The sequence below is a fragment of the Patagioenas fasciata genome, chromosome 2, assembly GCF_037038585.1.
Source record: "Patagioenas fasciata isolate bPatFas1 chromosome 2, bPatFas1.hap1, whole genome shotgun sequence".
Classification (NCBI taxonomy): Eukaryota; Metazoa; Chordata; class Aves; order Columbiformes; family Columbidae; genus Patagioenas; species Patagioenas fasciata.
Genome location: NC_092521.1, coordinates 135,080,070 through 135,101,895, shown reverse-complemented (window position 1 = coordinate 135,101,895; position 21,826 = coordinate 135,080,070). Strand labels below are relative to the sequence as shown.

At 42.5% G+C, this 21,826-nt stretch overlaps 2 protein-coding genes across 3 annotated transcripts in view; both read left to right on the top strand.

Annotated features, from left to right (window-relative positions):
- The first annotated feature begins 7,088 nt into the window (after positions 1-7,088).
- FAM221A (family with sequence similarity 221 member A) lies at positions 7,089-18,641 on the top strand. The gene is given in 8 exon segments (XM_065830480.2): positions 7,089-7,164; positions 7,167-7,380; positions 8,895-9,068; positions 9,531-9,721; positions 11,944-12,150; positions 12,910-13,020; positions 13,656-13,744; positions 15,503-18,641. Coding segments are annotated over 8 exon segments (1,131 nt in total). The 3' UTR covers positions 15,572-18,641.
- A 2,290-nt stretch (positions 18,642-20,931) lies between these two features.
- The window catches only part of STK31 (serine/threonine kinase 31), a 41,508-nt gene continuing 40,613 nt past the window's right edge, over positions 20,932-21,826 (top strand). For both annotated transcript variants that reach the window (XM_071805033.1, XM_065832793.2), the window contains exons 1-3: positions 20,932-21,090; positions 21,371-21,409; positions 21,500-21,552. In XM_071805033.1, coding sequence (XP_071661134.1) covers positions 20,970-21,090; positions 21,371-21,409; positions 21,500-21,552 — 213 coding nt within the window. In that variant the 5' untranslated portion in view covers positions 20,932-20,969. The remainder of the gene's footprint in view (positions 21,091-21,370; positions 21,410-21,499; positions 21,553-21,826) is intronic.

Below are 21,826 nucleotides of genomic sequence, written 5' to 3'. Positions count from 1 at the left end.
ACACAAAGAATTACTTTTGATTTCCTACTCTCAATACCTTCTCACTGACATTTCACAGGTAATCAGATACTATATGCACAATATAGACTAACAGGTGTAGCCCTCACCCAAAGCTGCCCAGTACAGAAATATGTCTCTGCTCTCTGAACCTGAACTGTATTGCAGAGCAATGTTTTTAGCAAAGATCTTGCACAGATGAGGGACATCAGCCCATGCCATGGGAGCTCTGCCCATCCCGTGTGAGCCGTGCTTGCCAGAGCTCTCCCCCCACTTCATGGGCAGAGCTGGGATCTCTGGCACCTGCGACAGGAGGGGGCTGAAAGGGAGCGGAGTGGCCCATGTTGGAGTCTGGTTTTCATCTTTTCAACCAAGGTTACGAAGAACGAACTCCTTCAGTGGCTCCTGGAGAAACTTGGGCTGCCCCCGGTGACCCCTCCCCCTGTCCCATGGCCCTGCCCTGTGATGCATAGCCACGCCCCTGGCATGTGGTCCCGCCCTCACCATGCCACTGCCCCATCGCCCCGCCACATAGCCCCAACCCTGTTTCCTGGCTCCGCCCTGTGGACCCGCCCAGTGCTCGTCGCTATCGCTCAGTGGCCACGCCCCTGACACGCCCCTCACCCCGTGGTCACGCCCCCCACTCCGTAGCTCCGCCCCCGGGATCATTTGCTCCCTGTATTCGGTCCTTGTGGTGTTCCGGGTCTCCGACCGTGGTATTGCATTGGCCATCACATCATCGAATCACAGAATTATTTTGGTTGGAAGAGACCCTGATGGTCATTGAGTCCAACCATAACCTAACTCTGGCACTAAACCATGTCCCTAAGGGCCTCATCTATTTGCCTTTTAAACACCTCTACCACGTCCCTGGGCAGCCTGAGAGCTTTACAACCATTTCCATAAATAAATGTTTCCTAATATCCAACCTGAACATTCCCTGGCAAAATGTGAGGCCATTTCCTCTCATCCTATCGTTTGCTACTTGGGAGGAGAGACCAACACCCTCCATGCTACAACCTCCTTTCAGGTAGTTGTAGACAGTGATAAGGTCTCCCCTCAGCCTCCTTTTCTCTGGGCTGAACAGCTGCTCCTCAGCTGTTCCCTCAGCTGCTCCTCATCAGACTTGTGCTCCAGGCCCCTCACAAGCTTCATCACCCTCCTCTGAACTCTCTCCAGCATTTCAGTGTCGTTCTTGTAGTGAGGGGCCCAAAACTGAACACAGGATACGAGTGCTGAGTACAGTGGCACAATCACTTGTCTAGTCCTGCTGGCCACACTGTTTCTGATACAAGCCAGGATGCTGTTGGCCTTTTTGGCCGCCTGGTCACACTGCTGGCTCCTGTTCAACCGGCTGTTGACCAATACCCTCAGAACCCTCTCTGCCAGACAGCTTTCCAGACACTCTTCCCTGAGCCTGCAGCGCTGCCTGGGCTTGTGGTGACCCAAGTGCAGGACCTAGCACTTCTTGGCCTTGTTGAAACCTCATACAATTGGCCTCAGCTCAATGATGCAGCTGGTCCAGATCCCTCTGTATGGCCTTCCTACCCTCCAGCAGATCAACACTCCCACCCAACTGGGTGTTGTCTGCAAACTTACTGAGGGTGCACCCAATACCCTTCTCCCAATCATTGATAAAGATATTTGTATGGATGCACTTCAGCTGGGCTGTCAGTCCCACTACATTTTTCCAGTGAGAAGCCCTAATTCCTTTGTGGTCATGACACAATTTGGCTCTGATAGTGACCATCTGTGCTACTAACCTCAACTACATCTGAACTGTCTGAATTAGTGACACCAAAAAAGCAAAGATCTTGCCTCACTTGTGGTTTGTTTTGTGTTTTTGGTGGTTTGTTTTGTTGTTGTTTTGTTTGGTTGGTTTGATTTGGTTTTCAAATACATGGCTATTTCAGTTAACTGTAGAAAAACAAAACCAAACCAAACAATAAAACAAAAGCCAAACAACCCAAACCCCAAAACATAGAAACAAAACAAAACCCAAAACCTAGGGCCCCAAGTTTTTTTAAAGCATCATGACACAGAGCCACTTCCAGGTCTTGTCTGGGATTTTCTCACCGTCACCTGCTATGCTATACCTCCTGTGTACTTGGTGATCACTAGCAATTTGGCTTTCTGTTTGTAAAATTACAGGTTTCTTCACTTGGCTGCTAAAGATCTTGTTTGTATCTCTGTGGATACTCCCCACATGATGCAGTTGGACCAGCAGCAGTAACTGTAGCAAAAATATATCTATCAAGAACTGAGGAATCAGCAGAATAAGCAACAGCAAAAGCCAGTTATTCAGCAGCAGCATCAGCAGCAGAAACATAAGATCCAGAAGGAGTTTCTACAGGACTGGGGTTTGAACGTTGGCTCAATGCTACAGGACCTGCATTAGCTGAGCCAGACTTATCCAGTCTGACCAAACCAGCATTGTCCAGTCTCTTCTTGAACACTGTCAGGCTTGGGGCCGTGACACCTCCCTGGGGAGCCTGTTCCAGTGCTTCACCACCCTCTGGAGGAAGAACCTTTTCCTAATGTCCAACCTAAACTTCCCCTGGCACATCTTCCTGACATTCACTTGGGTTCTGTCACTGATCACCAGAGAAGAGACCATCACCTAACCCTCCTTTCCCCTTGTAAGGAAGCTGTAGCCTCCATGAGGTCTCCACTCAGCCTCCTCTTCTCCAGGGTGAACAGACCAAGTGACTTTAGCCACTCCTCATACGGTGCCTGCTTTTAAACCCTTCACCAACTTTGCAGCCCTCTTGTGGACAGTAGCTTTCTATCCTCTTTACCCTGTGGCACCCAGAACTGCGCACAGTGCTCCGGGTGAGGCCACATCAGTGTGAAGTAGGACAGTTGCCTCCCTCGCCCAGCTGGCAATGCTGTGCTGGATGCACCCAGGACACAGTTGGCCCTCTTGGCTGCCAGGGCACACTGTTGGCTCATGTTCAACTTGTCATCAACCAGAACCCCCAGGTCCCTCCCGATGGAGCTGCTCTCCAGCCTGTCGTTCCCCAGTCTGTATGTACAGCCAGAGTTGCCGTGTCCCAGGTGCAAAATCCGGCACTTGCCCTTGTTGAACTTCATGTGGTTGGTGATTGCCCAGTTCTCCAGTTTGTCCAGATCCCTCTCCAAGGCCTCTCTGCCCTTGAGACTGTCAGCAGCTCCCCTAATTGTGTGTCATCAGCAAACTTACTTAGTATTCCATCAAGTCCTGCATACAAGTCATTTATGAAGACACTAAAGAGAGCTGGCCTTTAGATGGATCCCTATGGAACCCCACTAGTGATACACATATAGAAAAGGTATCTCAAAGGTCTTCAATTTTGTGCAGCTCCTGTGCAGCAGTCTGCTCCTCAGTACATTGAAATTCCCTGTCTGCAGAGCTTCTTTCCCTGCTTCAAGGTCCTCTTTTCCCCATCTGTTTCTTTTTCAAAGTTTTGGTCACAGGATGAGTTTTCTTTTCCCTGCAGAAACAATCCTGACTTTCTAATGTGGTTACCTGAACATGTATTGACTGCAGTGATGACTTGCTCCCATCTGTTTTCTGCCTGTTCATGTTCAGATCTCGGTGTGACAGAACACACGTGCTGTGTTGCAGTGCTGGCTGCTCTGCTGAAATTCCTTACGCACGTGGCACAGCCACAGGACAAATGCGCAGAGCATATGCTCTATCACCTTATTTAGATACTGCTGGAAACCCGAGAGTCTTCCCGTTGTTTCAGCTCTCTCTGGGGGATGTTTTGGCAAAACATTGCCTTGGTCCTTGTGACATCTCTCTTCACCTTCTGCTTCGTTGCTGGTGACTTGCCCAGTGCAAAGCAATCTGGAGATTTCCTTGAATTGCTGTACCTTTTTCAACAGGCACCTGTCATTTTATTGTATGGAAAAAGTCTACCATCTTGGGTCTCAGTTTGACACTCTGAGGGCTTGCAGCTTTTGCTAACATGCAGAGCACGATTTAAATATCCATTTCCTAAAGCTCAGTTAAGAAAAACATACACAACATCTTTTGCTCACATATTCAGTCACTATGTGGCCAATATGTTTTTACCAAGAGGAAGCAGTCAGTTTACACAGATAGTGCAGTATCAGATATAGGTCCCTTTATTGCAGCCTTCAAACACATTGGAGGAGTTGTTTCAACACGGTGGTGTTTGTGGCACATGGAGAACTGGGAATTGCAGGTTGCTGGTCTAAGAACCATCTTTGGTTCCCAGTGTTTCCCAAAGTTGGCCTCCTTTTGTCTTGAACTATGAAAAAGTACACATTTTATAATGGAATAGCTTTCAAAGAACATCAGTGAATTAGAGGTAAGACTTATGATATCAAGAGACTGCTTGCATGTTCTAGATGAAATAAATCTTTGAAACTGTTCTAGATAAATGGGAGGGTTTTGGTTGTGGTGGTTGTTGTTGTTGTTTAATCAACAGCTCTAGATTCTCTCTAAAGCACAAAGATAGGGACCGTCTCTGAAGACTTTTACAGTTGAGTTCCTTGATAATGTAACTGGATCATGTTTTTCACATTCTCTGTGGATTCCTCCATTCACTAAGAATGAAACTCCCTATAGGTATAAACTTAACCGCTGAGGTAACTTAGAGATTCAAGATCTACAAAACAACAACAAGTGAAGGATTGTCAGATGGTGGTGGAGAATCCAGGGGAGGTGGTTTCTTTGTTAAATGTATACATTATGGCACAAGTAATATAATGCATTTTGCTAAACATCAATAATTAAACATACATTTTATCTTATGCTGTTTATGTTCTTTAGACCTGCCTCAAAATATTGAATATTAAGCTGTTTATTGAAAAGTATATATTTGCAATGGATTTATTTACAGTAACCTCATTTTACTCAAATTAAAAATCAGAAATTTTTGGAATAGGGAAAAAACATGGAGAAATCATCATGGTTATGCCAAAATTGTGTTTTCAGAGATGTCTTTTCAAGTAAGCATTATACAAAGGCTGTAACTTCTCCTTGGCGTATATTTTTTTCCTAGTTAACAAACTGAACACTAGAATTTCAAGACAGGAAAATAACTGAACATTTGAATTAGTGCTTTTCTTTGCCATCAACTTGATTGGTAAAAAACAAAGAACCTCTCTTCTGCAGTAGGACCTTGTCTGTCAAAACTAAAACTGAAGAAAGGCTTGTTTGCCATAAATCTTGTCTGGTTTTCCCATTGTATTAGTTGATCTAGTAAGAGATGTTACCTCTTCTCAATGAAGTTGGCAAAACTAAACATGTAATCCACAACAAAGAGAAGCCTTGTTGCCTGGCAATAGTCAGCTTGGTTATAGCTCATCAACAGTTACAAACCACACCCTGTTCCTTTACCCCTAATTAACAGAATAATGTTATTGACTTTCATTATATTACTTGAATAAGGAATGAAAACTAAAGTCATCCATGATTTTGTTAGCATTTCTTTGACATTCCCAGGATCTCTTATTTGTTTCCAGTGCACAACAGCGCCATGGGAGGCAAACAGGGATCAGTATTGTCTGGAGCACTGAACTTTGTGAAAATTACTAACTTGCATGGTTTGTTTATTTAGCTTGAGTAGGAAGTCAAAGCTTAAAAAAGACTATGGCAGCAACTCGACCCTGAGTAAGTCTTACCAACACACACTAATTATTCCTAGTGGGACTGCAGTGATGGCAGTCCCCTGACATTCTAGGAAGATGGACATACTACTGTAGGAGGAAATTCACCCTGCTACTACAATCATAGTGTTAACATGGTTAATGCTACTATTGTTGAAAACCTGCACCTCCGAGCTAACATGTAGTAGCAGAACAAATACATACTGCCTTGCACTGCAGAGAAAAACAAGGCACACGTAGACCTTATCGTGCAGAAGCACTGCACATCATTACACAGGATCCATACAACAGTCTTCTCTCGGTGCAGCAGTGTCAGCTAAGAGCAAGTAGAGTTCATCACAGCTGTGCTTCTGGAGTAAATGCAGTAAGGCTCTTTTCTTAGTTCAGGCAGGCTGGAGGAAATTTTAGTAGGCAAAGAATACAATTGTACTTTGTACTTCGCCAGGGTGTTGTATAAGCATTCTTATGCCTGCAACATACCTCCTGTGTAAATTCAGCCTTTCTGCATGCTCTGTACTGAGCACAGAACTGCAGGGCAGTGAAGGTGTGGTTTCAAGGTGTACCTAAAGGGCACAATGCAGGTTGTCTCTGTGAGAGGAGGTTCTGAGCCCTCCAGCTTGAGCATTCCCAAGGTTTTCCCTACCTTGCACCTGCCAGCTGAGTGCCACGGAATCAGTGACCAACATAAAATACCTCTCACCTACCCACCAGAAACCTGGTGGTCAAGGTGAGGTGTAAATAGTAGCAGCAGCTCAGGGCAATGTGAGTGCAGGGGCAGAGGCAGGACGGTTGGAGGAGAACAAGCACTTAGAAGCAGCAATGAGGAAGGACAAAAGGTGATACAAACTGAGCTATAGACGCTGAAGGACGTATGGAATGACATCATCAGCACCTCAGTGAATTGGCAGAGGTAAAACTCCCAGGAAAACACAGGTCAGACCCTGCCATCTTTGCTCACAAAGAGTGGTACCTTACAGCACATGGGAGTCCATTCCTTCATTACTGGCATGTGAAGGGAAAGTTACATCATCAGAGAGAATCAAAATTGCCTGAAAAAAATACATACTTCTATAAAAAAGATGAGTTGACCTTACCAGATGAGATGATATTTGATAGTAATTTAAAAATAAATAGAAATCATACAAATTCATACAGTGAAAAAGCTAGAAAGGGCTTTCTGAGCTATAGAACACATAGTTGGGCAAGACCAAGAACATCTCACAGATATTTATCTTTTTCCTCAAAATACTCTAGGAAGGTTTCTCAATTCTTTCACTGTGCATTTTAATTAAAAAATAAATCCTAATATTCACTGCAAATAATTTTTCTCACGAATTAGACTGTTTTCTTCTTGTCTTAACCTCGGTAGTATCACACTGTCGAATTTCGTTTGCTAGTTTATCCTCTACTCTCTACAAATCCTTCTCACAGTACTAAGCTTAGGCAGTTATCCCAAATTTTGTATTTGTATGTCTGATTTCTCCTTGCTAACTAAAGCATTATTTTCCTTATCAAATTTCAACTGTACCGATGCTGTACGGATGCGGCGCAGACGCGGTACGGATGCGGTACCGGTGCGGTACGCGCTGCTGCGCGCCCTCCAGCAGCCGCGGCCGCGCAGCGCCCCCGCCGGCCCCTCTCCGCGGCCGCTGCCTGCGCTCCAGCCGCCCGGAGCGTTGACGGCCCAACGGCGGCGGGCCCGGCCATGGAGCGGCTGCGGGTGGATGCGGCGGCCCTGGACGAGTACGCGGAGTACCGGCGGTGAGCGGAGAGACGAGACGGGCCGGGCCGCCGCTGCGGAGGGAAGAGGGGCGGCGCGGCGGCTGGGGCGGGGGCCAGTTGCCTTCAGCTGCGGGGGCGGCAGCGGTTCCCGCCGCAACGTGTCCCCTGCGGAGATGCCGGCGGCCCGGGCGTCGCGCTGCCCCTCCTGAAGCCGCCTCTTCGGGGTCCGCGGCGGCTTCGTTTTGTCACACACCGCACACCCCCGCGCCGTTTATTGCAGTGATTAACTCAGTGCGGTGCCCGGGAGCGGTTCTCGCCCTGTGCGCCTGGCCGGCGTGAGGGTATGTGGTAAATGTGGGCTGCCTGCGGCATTTCTGACATCCCCGCAGTCAGTCTGTCACTCTGGGGTGGTGCAGGACGGTCACCTGCCACCCATACTGCTCTTTGAGGAAACAGGCTTTCGTGCACCATGAATGGAGTTTTGCGGTGTACAAATGCGTCCCCTTATACTCTGCGTGTCTTTGCTCATCTCATTGTTGCGCCTCTTGGACAGCTGAGCAAAAATAAACACAAACCCCATCACTATATTGTGCACTTAATGTAGTTTAAAAACCTTGAGTGAAACATCAGAGGTGGTAGCCACGGTGGTGTTTCTTACAGAAGTAGCTGTGTGCTGATTCAGTGGGCGTCAGCTGGCCTGATGTGCAAATGACAGAGATGTGCTGACAGATTGTTCTGGTGTTGTGCAGTACTGGCAATGGCCATGTCCGCAGAATATTTGATGAAGAATCACTTATTCCGTATGTTTTAGTGCGCCCAACAAATAATAACTGAAATATTTACAGACATTAATAAATTAACCTTCAGTATAGTTAAGTGCTGCAATTAAGTCTAAATTGTATTTTATGGATTATATTAACTGTCTTCACTTGTCTCCATAAATGTAGAATTTGGATGCTACTCCAGAGTTCCAGCTCTTCAGTGACCTTGTATTTGAACGCAGGGCCTGAGGGGTGGGAAACAGCTGCTGTCAACTTCATGTGTAGAAACTAGCGTAGTTTTCTTGCAAAGCAGAAGCCAGCCTAGATGTGTGGTTTGTCACTTTGATGGCAGTTTGCTTCCCTGCTTGCGGCTGAATATCTTACTTGGACGAGACTAAGATCAGACAACGTGACACAAGTCTGCAGTGCAGTGTGGTGTAGATGGGCGAAGTGACTTGGCAGAGGTCATTCAAGAAGTCCAAGGCAGAGCTGGCTGGTTACACAGCCCTTGATGCCCATTGCTTTTTCTGCTATATGAAAGGACTTTGGTAGCTTGCTTTATTAATTTTTTCCTTCTTTCAGTCTGCCGGAGCAAATTTTTTAAGAGCATTATTCACAAAACTTCTCTGAAGATCTCCTATAGTTCTGTAAAATGTGTATCACTAGAACAGTATTACAGAAGAGAATAATTCTTTTGCATTTACAGCAAAGGTGTTGTTATATATATTTGAAAAAATATCTTGAGAAGCCTACTTTTATTGTATTCATTTTTTTTTAATGACATGCTTACAGAATTGTAGGTGATGATGATGGAGGAAAGCTCTTTACCCCTGAGGAATATGAGGAGTACAAAAGAAAAGTATTACCAATTCGGTTACAGAACAGGTTGTATGTGAGCTGGAGATCACCAAGTGGCATGGACTGCAAGCTTGTGGGACCAGAGACACTGTGCTTTTGTACTCACCGGTAGGAATATTTCCATTTTTTGAACTGTTGTATTTTTTAAAATCAGGAAAATGAAAAATGTTTCAAAATACATTACGATACATAATAGACAAGTTAATTCAAGGTCTAAGGGTTGAGAAAATTAGGTTTTAAATCATAAGAACTGTTCTTGAATCTAAATCTCAATACTTTTTTTAAGACTAAAATGATTTTGCAGTCTTCAGTAAATTTGGCTTCAAGGCATGAGTTGTAGATCAGATTGATTCTGGTAGTGTTGTTAAAATGAAACATAAGGATCTGTGATATTTATGTAATGAATGGATGTAAAAGCACCTGATATTATGCATTTGATAAATATCAATTAACAGTAATTAACATAAAGATACTTCAAAACAGAACTTCTAAGATAAAATATAAGCCTTTCAGTTAGTGTTCTGATAAATACTAACAAAGTTATAAAAGGTATTATTTTGTCTGGTTTAGGTATAAACAACACAAAACGGACTACGAAGTGATTCCCGAAGACCGTCCCATTTGTGTGCCGTGCAGAGTGAGCCGTTGCCCGTGCCAGTCCTACCACTATGTCCCTCTCAATGGCACGCAGCCCATCCGCTGTAGATGCAAACACTTCGCAGACCAGCACAGCGCAGCACCTGGATTTTCGTGTAACTCCTGTAAGTTCCTGATGGGCTTTGCAGCATTCTTGCCTGGGCAACTCACCAGGAACAGCGTGTTAGGGGTTTGTATTCTGCCCAGAGCATTAGGTATGTGCTGCACTTGTCACTGATGTGTGTTCTGGTCCTTGCAGAAGGATGGCAAGTGGGAAGGAAAACATTGCCTATTGCACAGGAGGGTTCAGAACAACACCCTTAGCTTCCGCAAGTCCTGTGAAAGAGCACAAGTTTCTGAATGATGCGGTTAGGTACATATGTGGACAGCCACCTGAAGTTAGGCAGTATGAAGGCACCCTGTTTGCAGTTTGTCTCTTCCACGACTGCGTACATGTGACTTTTCTGCTTGAACTTGGTAGTTTGAAGGACAGAAATGTTGATCTCTGTTCCTCTATTGCCTGGTTGAATATAACATTAAAGTGTTTTTACATATTCTCTCAACTCACTAGGAAGTAGCGCTCTGTTCCCCAATAGTACTACTGTTAGCACTCTAACAAAGCAGTTCCCAAGCGTACAGATTGAGGGTCCAGAAATGCAAGTGGGAATGCAGTTTCAAGCAAAGGTTTGAGAAGGCATTAAGAGGAAGCTTTCTGATTCAGTCATTTGAGGTTATGGTAATGATACAGCAGTAATTATTAACCATAGAAACTAAACAATGCATAAAGATGTTTTAGTTTGAAACCTCAAATTACATAAGCTAAAGATCTTTTTGTTCTGTAAACTTCTGTCATGAAGTCTGTCTAATTTGCACAGGAAAAATCACAAACAGTTATTGCTGGATAAGAATCATGTCCCACAGAATAAAACATAAAATATTTATATGACATCTTTTCAAGAACTTGCTTTAAGTGATGTGAAAGTATTAAATGTGCAATTGGATGATTCAGACTGAATCCTTAGAACACAGGGTTTCTAATAATAATTTACATTACACACTTTTTCTAGTGTTTCTCAAAAATATCTAACACTTGGTAGGGCTTCAAAGATCACACAGGAAAGTGCCAAGACTTGCTTCTGTTTTGGACTTGTGGTGTTTGAACATGCTGGTATTAGTCTGGCCTGGTGTTGTATAAATCTAATGTGACAGATAAATTCTATTTGAAAAAATATTGCTGTTGCGCTTTATATATTATATATATGCTTTATTTTGTATCCAAACACAGAGTAAGAGCTTTCTTACTGAAGAGTGCCCCAAATTATATGAAAAAACCTTTAACTTTTCCAAGAATGTGACCCTTGAACCTATTACACAAGACTTAAAAAAAATCTTTCTTGGTGCTCTGCAAAATGAATTGTAACTGGCAGTTGGAAGTGGAGTAATTTGTATAATGAAACATTTGCAAAATCAGTTCCTCAGTTTCTTGCTCACATCCTTGCTCCAGCAGGGCTTTGATGACCATCTTAGCTGTAGCTAGGGCAGACAGATCACTTCACTCTGTTTCTGAATGTCACATGTCATTTGTATAACTATTTCAGTTACATCCTGTGGTTATGTAACCTTAAAAAAAAAACCCTGAAAGTCCATCTAATGGGACTCTTACATAGAACCTATTTTGATGTTGCTACAGCCTCTGTTTAGTACTAATTTTGCTATTTTTAAAAGACATTTAAATTGTGATTTGTCTCATAAATGTGATTTGAAGTTTTCTGACCGTGCACCATTGACATGTGCTGTACACCTTTGGAGATAATACTGCCAAAATGCTGGCACATTGTCTTCTTTACCCAGTGACAGAATTTTTTCTCTTTTATTTTTTGTCAGGGGAGGGATAGATAAGGGTGTTATTAATGCCAATGGGCACAAATTGCAACATAGGAATTCCAATTAGATATTAGGAAAGAAACGTCTACTCCGAGGGAAGAGCAGCATTGGTCCAGTCTCTTCAGAGAGGTGGAATCTCCATCCTCAGGGGTACTCAAAACTTAACTGAATGAGACCCTAAGACTGGGATAACCTCTGTGATCTAATCCCCACATTTGTCCTTTCTCCTGTTTTATACAGCATTTTCATACCATGAGGAAAAGAGGCTGTAAGTGGTTGCAGCAAAGATAGCTGTTTGTTTCGCCCCAAATCATGTATGTGCTTCCAAACAGAAAACAGAGCTGGATGCTTTTGCAGTGAAGGAATACCAGTTATTGACAAGATCGGTTTAGGGAAACACCACTTTGTCTGCAACGAAGTACAAACTCCATTATCGCCTCACTCATATTTATTTGTTAATTAGGTTCCAAGTGTTCGGGCTTTCATAGTTGCTTTACCTGTGCCTGTGGTCAGCCAACGTATGCTCACGAAACAGTGGTGGAAACCAAACAAGAGCGCTTAGCCCAGGGGAAGCCGGTGGGGCAGGACGTTCCTTACGCTGCCATGGGGGGGCTGACGGGGTTCAGTTCGCTAGCAGAAGGCTACATGAGACTCGATGACAGTGGAATAGGTAAGTGTGGCTGACCTGAGGTTAAATTTTAATTCTCCAACAAAGTAGTTTTGAAAAGTGGTAATTCAACATAGACTTTCAAAGTGCAAAGGCAAACTGGATCAAGAGGAGCAGGACTTAAGACAGTTGTTTGGTTGGTTGGTTGGTTTGTTTTTCCAAGCAGTCTTTAGGCATCAAAAGACCACTGTGATCATCTTGTCCAAATTCCTGTAGTGAATTGATTAAAAAACACTTTATCAATAATTCTCATGTTCAGCCCAGTAGCTTCTGACTGAAGTGGAGCATATATTTTAGAAAGAACTCTGTAACTTCTGTTTTTCTCTTAATACTTCCATATTATATTTACATTAATCCTTTACCCTAATACTGCCCAGGTATTTAATAGTTATACAGTTACAGCATTTCCTTTTTCAAACTCAAAGTTTAATAGCTCCTCAGTATATAAAAAAAGAGGTCATTGTAGAACTTTATTTTGAAAGGCGTGTTAGTTCACCTTGATACCTCTGCTCCTCTGTGATTTTGTGTCATTTAGTAATTGACACATTTTGTCCTGAGATACTGTTTTATTTATTATTGCCATGTACTCATAATTTCTTTTTTAAATTCTGATCCAGCTTCCTGGGTTTGTCTGAACTTTAGAAAATAAAGCACTGAGTGTTGTAGATATTAATCTTTAGCCTTGTTTTGACCCCATTATGTATGTTCTTAATGTATCTTGTGAAGTTAATTTTTGTATTCATTCAACTTATTTTCTAACAGGGGCTCCTTCTGCTGAACTTTTAGAATCGCCTATTACCAGCATGGATCATCCATTTCTAAAAGCATTTCAGGGACCTTCTAGTTCTGCTCAAACTGTGTCACAGATAGCAGGTACTATATTAGGAGGGTAATACTGTTTACAATAAGTATTTAATATCAAATTAATTGGTTTTATTTGTGACTTGAAGGATGCTTAGTGCTAACATCAAAGTTAAAAATTAGAATTAGTATTGAAGCCTTGTTACGTGAAAAGTTAGTACAACACTTGGGTACTTGAAGTGCTTAGGCTGTTTTGTCACTGCTCGTTATTTTTGCTCATGATATGCTTTTCTATCTTTAATGATCTTTTTCTAGAATTTGGTATCTTCCCCATTAATGGTGTAATCTCTTCATTGGTAAGCTCATCATATCTGAATGGATCCTACGTATTCAGCATAGTCCTGTGAAACTGCCTTCTGCCAGAAAGTCTTTTATGGAATGATGGATTGGTTATGCTTATTTTATGTCCCTTATTTAGTATGTGAATTTAGCAATTAGTGTAACTGTTGAACTCCTCCCAGACTATTTATATAGGTGCTAGTCTAGACTGAAGAGGTTACTCTTTGGTCTCAGTTGCTGGAGTTTGTTACTTGCCTATGAAGATGAGTTCTCACGTTAAATGTGTTTCGCCAGATGTAAAACATAACAAATGGAATAGCAAGTATCATTAATGAAAAAGGTGGTGTGGTTGGTTGGTTGTTTTTCAGGGACCTCTAGTGCCACGGGGCAAGTTTCTCATGGAAAACATTCAGAAGATGATGACATGGCTTACTTTGAAAAACGTTATCAAGAGCGGGCAAGTTACTACATTTATTGCTTAATTCAAATATATTTTCAGAAGAGAATGTCTCAAAAAGATTAATGTATGATTTAAGTGGCATATAAATGCATTATATCTTTTGTTCTCCTCCCAAGAAAACACTAGCTTCTTAAAGTAAAGTTTTAAATACAATTATGAGCTATTGCAGGATTTCAGAGGTCACTCATGTCTGGGATGATATTGACCTTTACTGGGCAGATTTTCACTGAAGTAACTCCATTAGAGAAAATCAAAATATTTTCCTATCTGACAAAAAAAACCACAACAAAGCAGACTCACAGAAAGTCCCCAGTAACATTTAGGAATGTGTGTTTGCTACCTTATTTATAAAAATTTATGATGTTCTTTTCCTTACGAATGTCTGTGTAGTTAAGCTAAATCTGGTTTGTCTTTCTTAGGTGACCTGTATCACCCCCCTAGTGGTGCCTCCTCCACCCCACTGACTATCTTAAATTTAAATGCCCTGGAATATAGGTTACTTAGATGCTTAAATACCTGTTTTTTCCCCACATTCGCTCCTTAGCTCCACCATCTCTGCTGGAGGAATGTCTTGACTGTTTTTGAATGCTTTTCCAAGGCAATGTTGCATAATTAACTTTTAATATCTTAACTGCCATTATGTCTGCTGCTTGCAACAAGGTGTTTGTTAATGAGGCCGCTCTTTGAGTTTTGTGAAAATTTAAATAATTTTCTTTATTTTGGAAATGATCACAAAATATAGTAATATGTTACAAATACAGTATCTGTTTATAGAAGAAAACCTTTTTTCTATCAAATCCAAATTGCTACATTTCTTTTTTCCCCCCAAGATTTTATTTTCTTTGCAAAAGGTAGTAGGAATTTCAGATAACAAACCTCAAGCCTCCAAATATGGAAAAATGTTTTAAAATTAGTTCCTGTGTAGACCAACAACAGGATTGCTTAGCAGTGAGTTTATTTGTAGACATCCAAATAAGGACGGGGGCCTTGCTTCCTATGACACTATTTTATGGGGGAAAAAAATTTAAAAATATTATTTTATTTTTTTCTCGTGTTTTTGAAAGCAATGTGATATATTAGACGAGATGCAAAAGTACATGCATCCATTTCATATAATAGCTCCAAACAGAATTTCATTCACTAATGTAACAATACTCATGTACACCTGACTTGCTTCTAAAAACAACAGATATATTTGTTTGGATTAACAGTCTTTCTGCAAAATAGGAGAGTTAAATGTATGTGTATTGGTAAATCATACCATGCTGTAAGAGCCTACTGTGCAGAAAAGTCTTATGAGAGGAAGACTTGACCTTGTGGGTCAGTGAGGAGACACTGTGGTGGAGGTTTAGCATCTACCTCAGCAACAAACCTCCTATGTGATTTTGTGCATGTTCGTTAGTATGTGTCTGTTCCACGTCTGTAATAAAACTTCTTTACCTTTCGTTGCCATAAAGATAAAACTGTGAACACGTGAGGCACTTTGGCCTTGAGGCATAGGTAAATACCTAGATGGCCATTATCAGAGATAGAGGCAGCCCCGGTTTCAATAGGGGAGGAGCTGCAGAGCTCGGGAACTCCTTTGTCCTATGATGCAAAACATGGCAATGCTAGGTTGGGCTAATAATGATCTGTAGCTCTCTCCATTGCATGTATCACTCTCACCAATTGATGACTGAATGTAGAGATTTAATATTGCATTACTAGCCGACTTGCAAATGGATGCTTGAGCCACTGTTGGTGTCTTTGTTACAGCTGAAAAAGGAGAAGGCTGCTAAACGGAAAGAGAAAAGTCCAGTGCCGTCAAAGAAGCCATTAGATTAATAAAGAAATATTTATTACATGGCACAACGTTAAGTGTTGTATTGAAGAGTATTTTTTGCTGTGCCTACTTGCATACTTGTATTTCTTAATTTCTTTATTCTACTGTTTTGGTCTATTGCTGAAATTAATTTTTAATTATCTTCTTGTAATAAAATTGGTGCAGTTTGTTTCTAATCTCCAGAATTGTTACATAGATACTCCTTTGAAAATGGGAAATAATATTTAGAGATCTACAGAGCTACTATTTAAGATCAGAGAGAATAAGCATGTATTTAAATATTACATTGTAGTAGGGCAAAGAAAATATATGTCCTGTTCTTAGACTTCTGTGACATACTTTATTTGTAGAGTCCTTAGAACTCATCTTGTTCATGGATTTTTACTTAGTGGGATGTGTTCTGTTAATATTGATATTTTAATGTTTTCTTTTAAATGTATTTTTTCTTTCTCTTGGTTTCATCACCTTTACGTAAAATTCAAACACAGCCTTCTTCTCTCACCCTTCTCTGGGCTCTGTTCTTGCCAATGTATAAATATTTTTTACATGTCAAATTCTGTACACAGGTAAACCCACTTCCACACATAATTCTTAGCTACTTGCAAGGATCCTGCTGATGTACTTTCTCCCAGATTTCTCTAGCAGTACTGTTCTCCCAGTTCTGTTTGTCTGATACTGTCCATAACATTTATTCTAATACACTAAACCTCTGAAAACATTGAGTGGAAATGGATATGCTATTTATTACATGCAAACAAATAATAATATAGTGTTTGGTATAAACTTATTTAACCAACACATTATACTCTTTCATCACGTTTAATCGAACAGAGACTGAGCCCCTCAAGAAGGGAGATGTGCTTTTGTATTCTTTGGCCATGTTCACAGCTGTGGCAGTATATGTTGTGTTAAAAGTAGGGGTCAGGAAAATTTAAAACTTGATAACTTTGTGTGGTGGTTTAAATCCTGCACAGCAGGAACTTGGTACAGAATAACTGGCAGAGGCTGCAGTTTAGGAAGCAGAGCCTGAGCTAACTTAGAATCACATAACTGTTTGTGTGGGAAGGATCTCAAAGGTCATCTAGTTCAATCCCCCTGCACTGAGCAGGGACATCTTCAACTAGACCAGGTTGCTCAGAACCCCATCCAGCCTTGAATATTTCCAGGGATGAGGCATCTACCACCTTTCTGGGCAACTTGTTCCAGTATTCTGTAACTCTCATTGTAAAAAATTTCTTCCTTGTGTCCAGCCTGAATCTGCCCTCCTTTAGTTTGAAGCCTTTGACACCATATCCCACAGCATTCTCCTGGAGAAGCTGGCAGCTCATGGCCTGGATGGGTGTACTCTGTGATGGATAAAGAACTGGCTGGATGGCCAGGCCCAAAGTGTTGTGGTGAACGCAGCCAAATCCAGTTGGTGGCTGGTCATGAGTGGTTGTTCCCCAGGGCTCAGTATTGGGGCCAGTTCTGTTTAATCTCTTTAACTGGATGAGGGGATTGGGTGAACCCTTAGCAAGTTTGCAGATGACACCAAGTTGAGTGGGAGTGTTGATGTGCTGGAGGGTAGGAACGCCATACAGAGGGATCTGGACCAGCTGGATTGATGGGCTGAGGCCAATTGTATGAGGTTCAATAAAGCCAAGTGCTGGGTCCTGCACTTGGGTCACAACAACCCCAGGCAGCGCTGCAGGCTCAGGGAAGAGTGGCTGGAAAGTCCCTGGCAGAGCGGGATATGGGGGTGTTGATTGACAGCCGGCTGAACAGGAGCCAGCAGTGTGACCAGGTGGCCAAAAAGGCCAACAGCATCCTGGCTTGTATCAGGAATAGTGTGGCCAGCAGGACTAGAGAAGTGATTGTGCCACTGTACTTGGTGCTGGTGAGGTCCCACCTTGAATCCTGTGTTCAGTTTTGGGCCCCTCACTACAAGAACGACACTGAAGTGCTGGAGAGAGTTCAGAGGAGGGCGATGAAGCTGGTGAGGGGCCTGGAGCACAAGTCTGATGAGGAGCAGCTGAGGGAACTGGGGCTGTTCAGCCCAGAGAAAAGGAGGCTGAGGGGAGACCTTATCACTGTCTACAACTACCTGAAAGGAGGTTGTAGCATGGAGGGTGTTGGTCTCTTCTCCCAAGTAGCAAGGGATAGGATGAGAAAAAATGGCCTTGAGTTGTGCCAGGGGAGGTTTAGATTGGATATTAGGTAACATTTCTTCACAGAAAGGGTTGTCAGGCATTGGAACAGTCTCCCCAGGGTGGTGGAATCACCATCCCTGTGGGTGTTTAAAAGGCTTTTAGACGAGGTTCTTACGGACATGGTTTAGTGCTAGAGTTAGGTTAGGTTATGGTTGGACTCAATGATCCTGAGGGTCTCTTCCAATGAAAACTATTCCGTGATTCTATGATTAAGGCCTAACTTTTTTAGTCTCTTTGGAAAGCAGGAAGGTGTAAGTCAGTTTGTCCTTAAAAATACTTTCAGGTGGTATGTATGGACTGAGATTTTATATCAAGAGCTGGGATTAAAAAAGGCCATTTACCTTAACTCTGAGCTATCCTGCCATCACTACAGATGCCAGTCAAAGAAGTTAATCTATTACTTTAATTAAAATGCAGAAAATATCGAAATGTGTAAATAATATTTTAAAAGTACCTTAACTTTAAATTCTACACTGTGACATACTGCTTTAACTGAAATAAAAACATTAATTTGAGCTCCCTCTCCTGGTCCTAGTAAGTAATCGTTTCTACAGATACTTGATCTCATAAGTAAATGGGGATTTCACAACAGAATTACAAGAAACAAACAAATGTAAATTGCATTAGTGAAAAAATGGTAAATAAAAATATAGAAAAAAAAAATTCAGTCTTCCGAGAGATCATTACAAGCTTAATAGTTGAAGTTTATTCTACTCTCCTATTTATCCCCATAGCTCTATCTATTAGGGGATGCAGTTCCAGAAATGTATATGTGTATTTCAAAGATGAGCAAAATAATGTTACAGATAGAGGTTTTAATAGTTACAGAAAACTTGTAGTTAGTGTTTGTTTTATAATGATAACATTCCTTTTTACTTTTAGGAAACAGTGTATTGTGCTTTTATTGACATTTTGAGTTAAAAATATTTGTTGGTTTTAAAAGTCGGACAAATTCAGTCTTATTAAACTTTACTTTGATTATCATTAACTGGTTTTACCAAAGTCAATTAAAAAAAAATGTATTCTATGCTTAAGGTTACCTAAAATTTCCACTTAAATTATACAAAAGTTATTACATTTATTTCATGGTTATTTCTTTTTAGCTGGAAAACAGGTGGGATCATTAAAATATCAGCTGTGTTAAGTATTGCTTAGGAGTTCTGATAATTCTTGACCCTTTTCGATAATGTCAAAGTAAAAGAAACTCATTCTTCTTCCTAGAAGGCTTACTTTTGATTTCTTGGTACTCATGTAGTACTTTGCAGAATTTTTATTTGTATCTATACATGAAAAAACAGGTATGATTTATCTCATAAATTTGCTGGCTGTGAAAACTGGACACAGATGTCATGTCTTGAGTGAAATTTGCACTTTACTGAAATTACTCATTTTTATAGTAAAAAAAAAAAATCATCATTTTGTATGATCAAAATTGCAGCCTCCAATGCTATTGAAGAATCTCTTCATAATTCTATTAAGAAAATTTTTGTAAAGGTAAAAGCAGAGACCAAATGCTAAGAAGTTTGCCATTACCAGTGGTCATTAAATAAAGAGGTTGGTTTAATATGTACTCGTTGATGGCTTGTTTTCCTGAGAGCAGTCGAGAACTTTGACCATGATATCATGGAACAGATAAGTTATCAGTTCATCTGTACGATTTATTTCTGGGCGTATATCTGCCATTCAGCTGGATGCATGATCTGTTTCTGACTCTAATCCAAGGAATCTGGCACGGGGGATATGGTTTGTTGTCACACACAGAGGACTCTGGGCCGGTGCATAGGTCTTAAGCGATTCTTCAGCACTTCCCATTTTCTAAAAATATTTGGGTTTCAAATATTTTTTTCCATTACTATAACACTCTTAGAGTGTAGAACAGCATTTTTTCACTACTTTTAATCACCCTGTGAAAAGGTTTACATGTTATTAATGATAGGAGAGAGTGGTCAGTGATCCCAAGTGGAGGGCAAAGGGCTCCTTCCCCTTCCCTGCTTCTCTAATACTAAATGCAAAATATGTCTGTCTGAGGTTTGGGAGGAAATGGAATGTAATGTGTGAATACACTGCCAGTGACAGCATCTGTGCAGAATTACTTTGTCAGGTTGTCAATGTCTTTGGAGCAGGTTGTGTGTATTCAGTGGTTTGCAGGTGTGGTGTCTGTATGTCCCTGAAGTCACAGAATCACAGAATGGTTGGGGTTGGAAGAGACCTCTGGAGATCATCTAGTCCAGCCCACCTGCTAAATCAGGTTCTCCCAGAGCAGATCACACAGGAATGCATCCAGGTGGGTTTTGAATGTCTCCAGAGAAGGAGACTCCACAACCTCCCTGGGCAGCCTGTTCCAGTGCTTTGGCACCCTCAAAGTAAAAAAGTCTTTACTGATAGTTTAGTTGTAGCCATCTAGCCTAAGGAAAGAGAGAGCTTTGCAGTTAGTGATAGTATTTTTTCTTAGTACAAATATAATTTAAAAAACCAACAAAGGCTTTCCAGTCTGAAAGGCCTTACACAGGTGTACCTCTTTGTGGTTTTTTTTTAATCACAAAAGATAGTGCTTTTGTGTAGAAGCCTACACTTGCTTTGGATCCCTTACCATTTGCCTTCTCATAAATTGTTATTTGCTTTACACTGATTTAGCTCTAAATTTACATTCACCCTCCCTGTGCAGGTCAGCCCTGGCTGGGCACTAAGCCCATGTGCTCCTGCAGTCACCTCCTTGGAGAAGTCCCAGACTCAACCATGTCACTTGTGGAACAGTGGCACCGCTGCCTCAGTAACGGCTCTGTCAGTTTTCGTTCTCGTAGCAAACAAGACAGGAAAACTGCAAATCACAACACGTGAAACCAAGAGGCGAGCACTGACACATGGCACAGGCGGAATCGGATCAGAACCTTCAAAGGGTGTGCCGAGGCTGGCGGAGAGGATGTGAGAGTCCCCGGGTTTGTGCTTCACACCCAGGATGAGCACGCACGGACCGCCATTGAAAGGCACAGGATCACGGGGTTGTAGCACCAGCGTGGTGCCTGCGAGCTGTCCCGAGCGGGGTCGCTCGGGCCGACGTCAGGGGCTGCCCGCAGACGGGAGCAGCAGCCGGGGCACGGCGCAGGCACCTCCCCGCTGCTGCCGCTTCAGGGGGGCGGAGGCACCGCCGGGCCCTGCCCAGAACCGCATGCGCAGGGCGGGTGGCGGGAGTTGCGGGCGGCAGCGGGAGCACATGCGGCCGCGGCGGAGCCCATCGCCCCGAGCCGGCCCGGCCGCCGGAGACAGCGGCCGGGCCGCTCGGTGGGCAGGAGGCCTCACTGGACCCTCTCTCCCGGGGTCCCCGGGGGGACGCGGTGAGAAGTGGGCTCTGTGCTGCCGGCGGGAAGGGGCGGTCGGTCCGATCCGGTCCGGCTGCTTCCTGACGTGAAAAAGTGTATTTCAGTAAAGAAGCGGGCGGCTCTGGGTTGTCAGGGGAAGGGCCGAGGAGCAGCGCGGGGGCAGCGGTCGGAGAGCGGGAACCCACTGAGCAGCGTACCCCGGGGCCTTCGGGGCCGGGTGGTGTGGGCCCTGCCGGTACTTCCACGGGCCTCGGGAAAAACGCCCTAATTTCTCTTTTAACTTGTGATGTTTCAGAGCCAGTTGTCATGGATGGAGACCCAGAGTATGACAAAGGTAATTCGAGGTGGTTTTCAAACCAAATAAAACACACACATAGTCTTACACTTGAGAATAATTTTTTTTTTTCTTTTCCCCTACCTCAAGTTGAAGATGTCATGGGCTGCCACGTTGAAGATGCTGTGACATTTTGGGCACAGGTGAATTTAGAGAATTATTTGATTTTAACTGAGGTGTTTCATCTTATTTCCCCCCCGCCAAGTTTCTGTAAAAGTCAGAATAAATTACAGCATATGATGTTGGGGGGAAAAATGTTACTTTTGATTTCAGAATGGTAAGTTTATTGTGTCGTTTTAAACTGGAATCTGTTGTTATTTTCTGAAATGTCAAAAATAATTGTTCTATCCATTTGAATTGTAGCTGGGTTTTCATGAAAATTCGGTAGCCCCTATGCCGAAAAAAATCAATAAATTG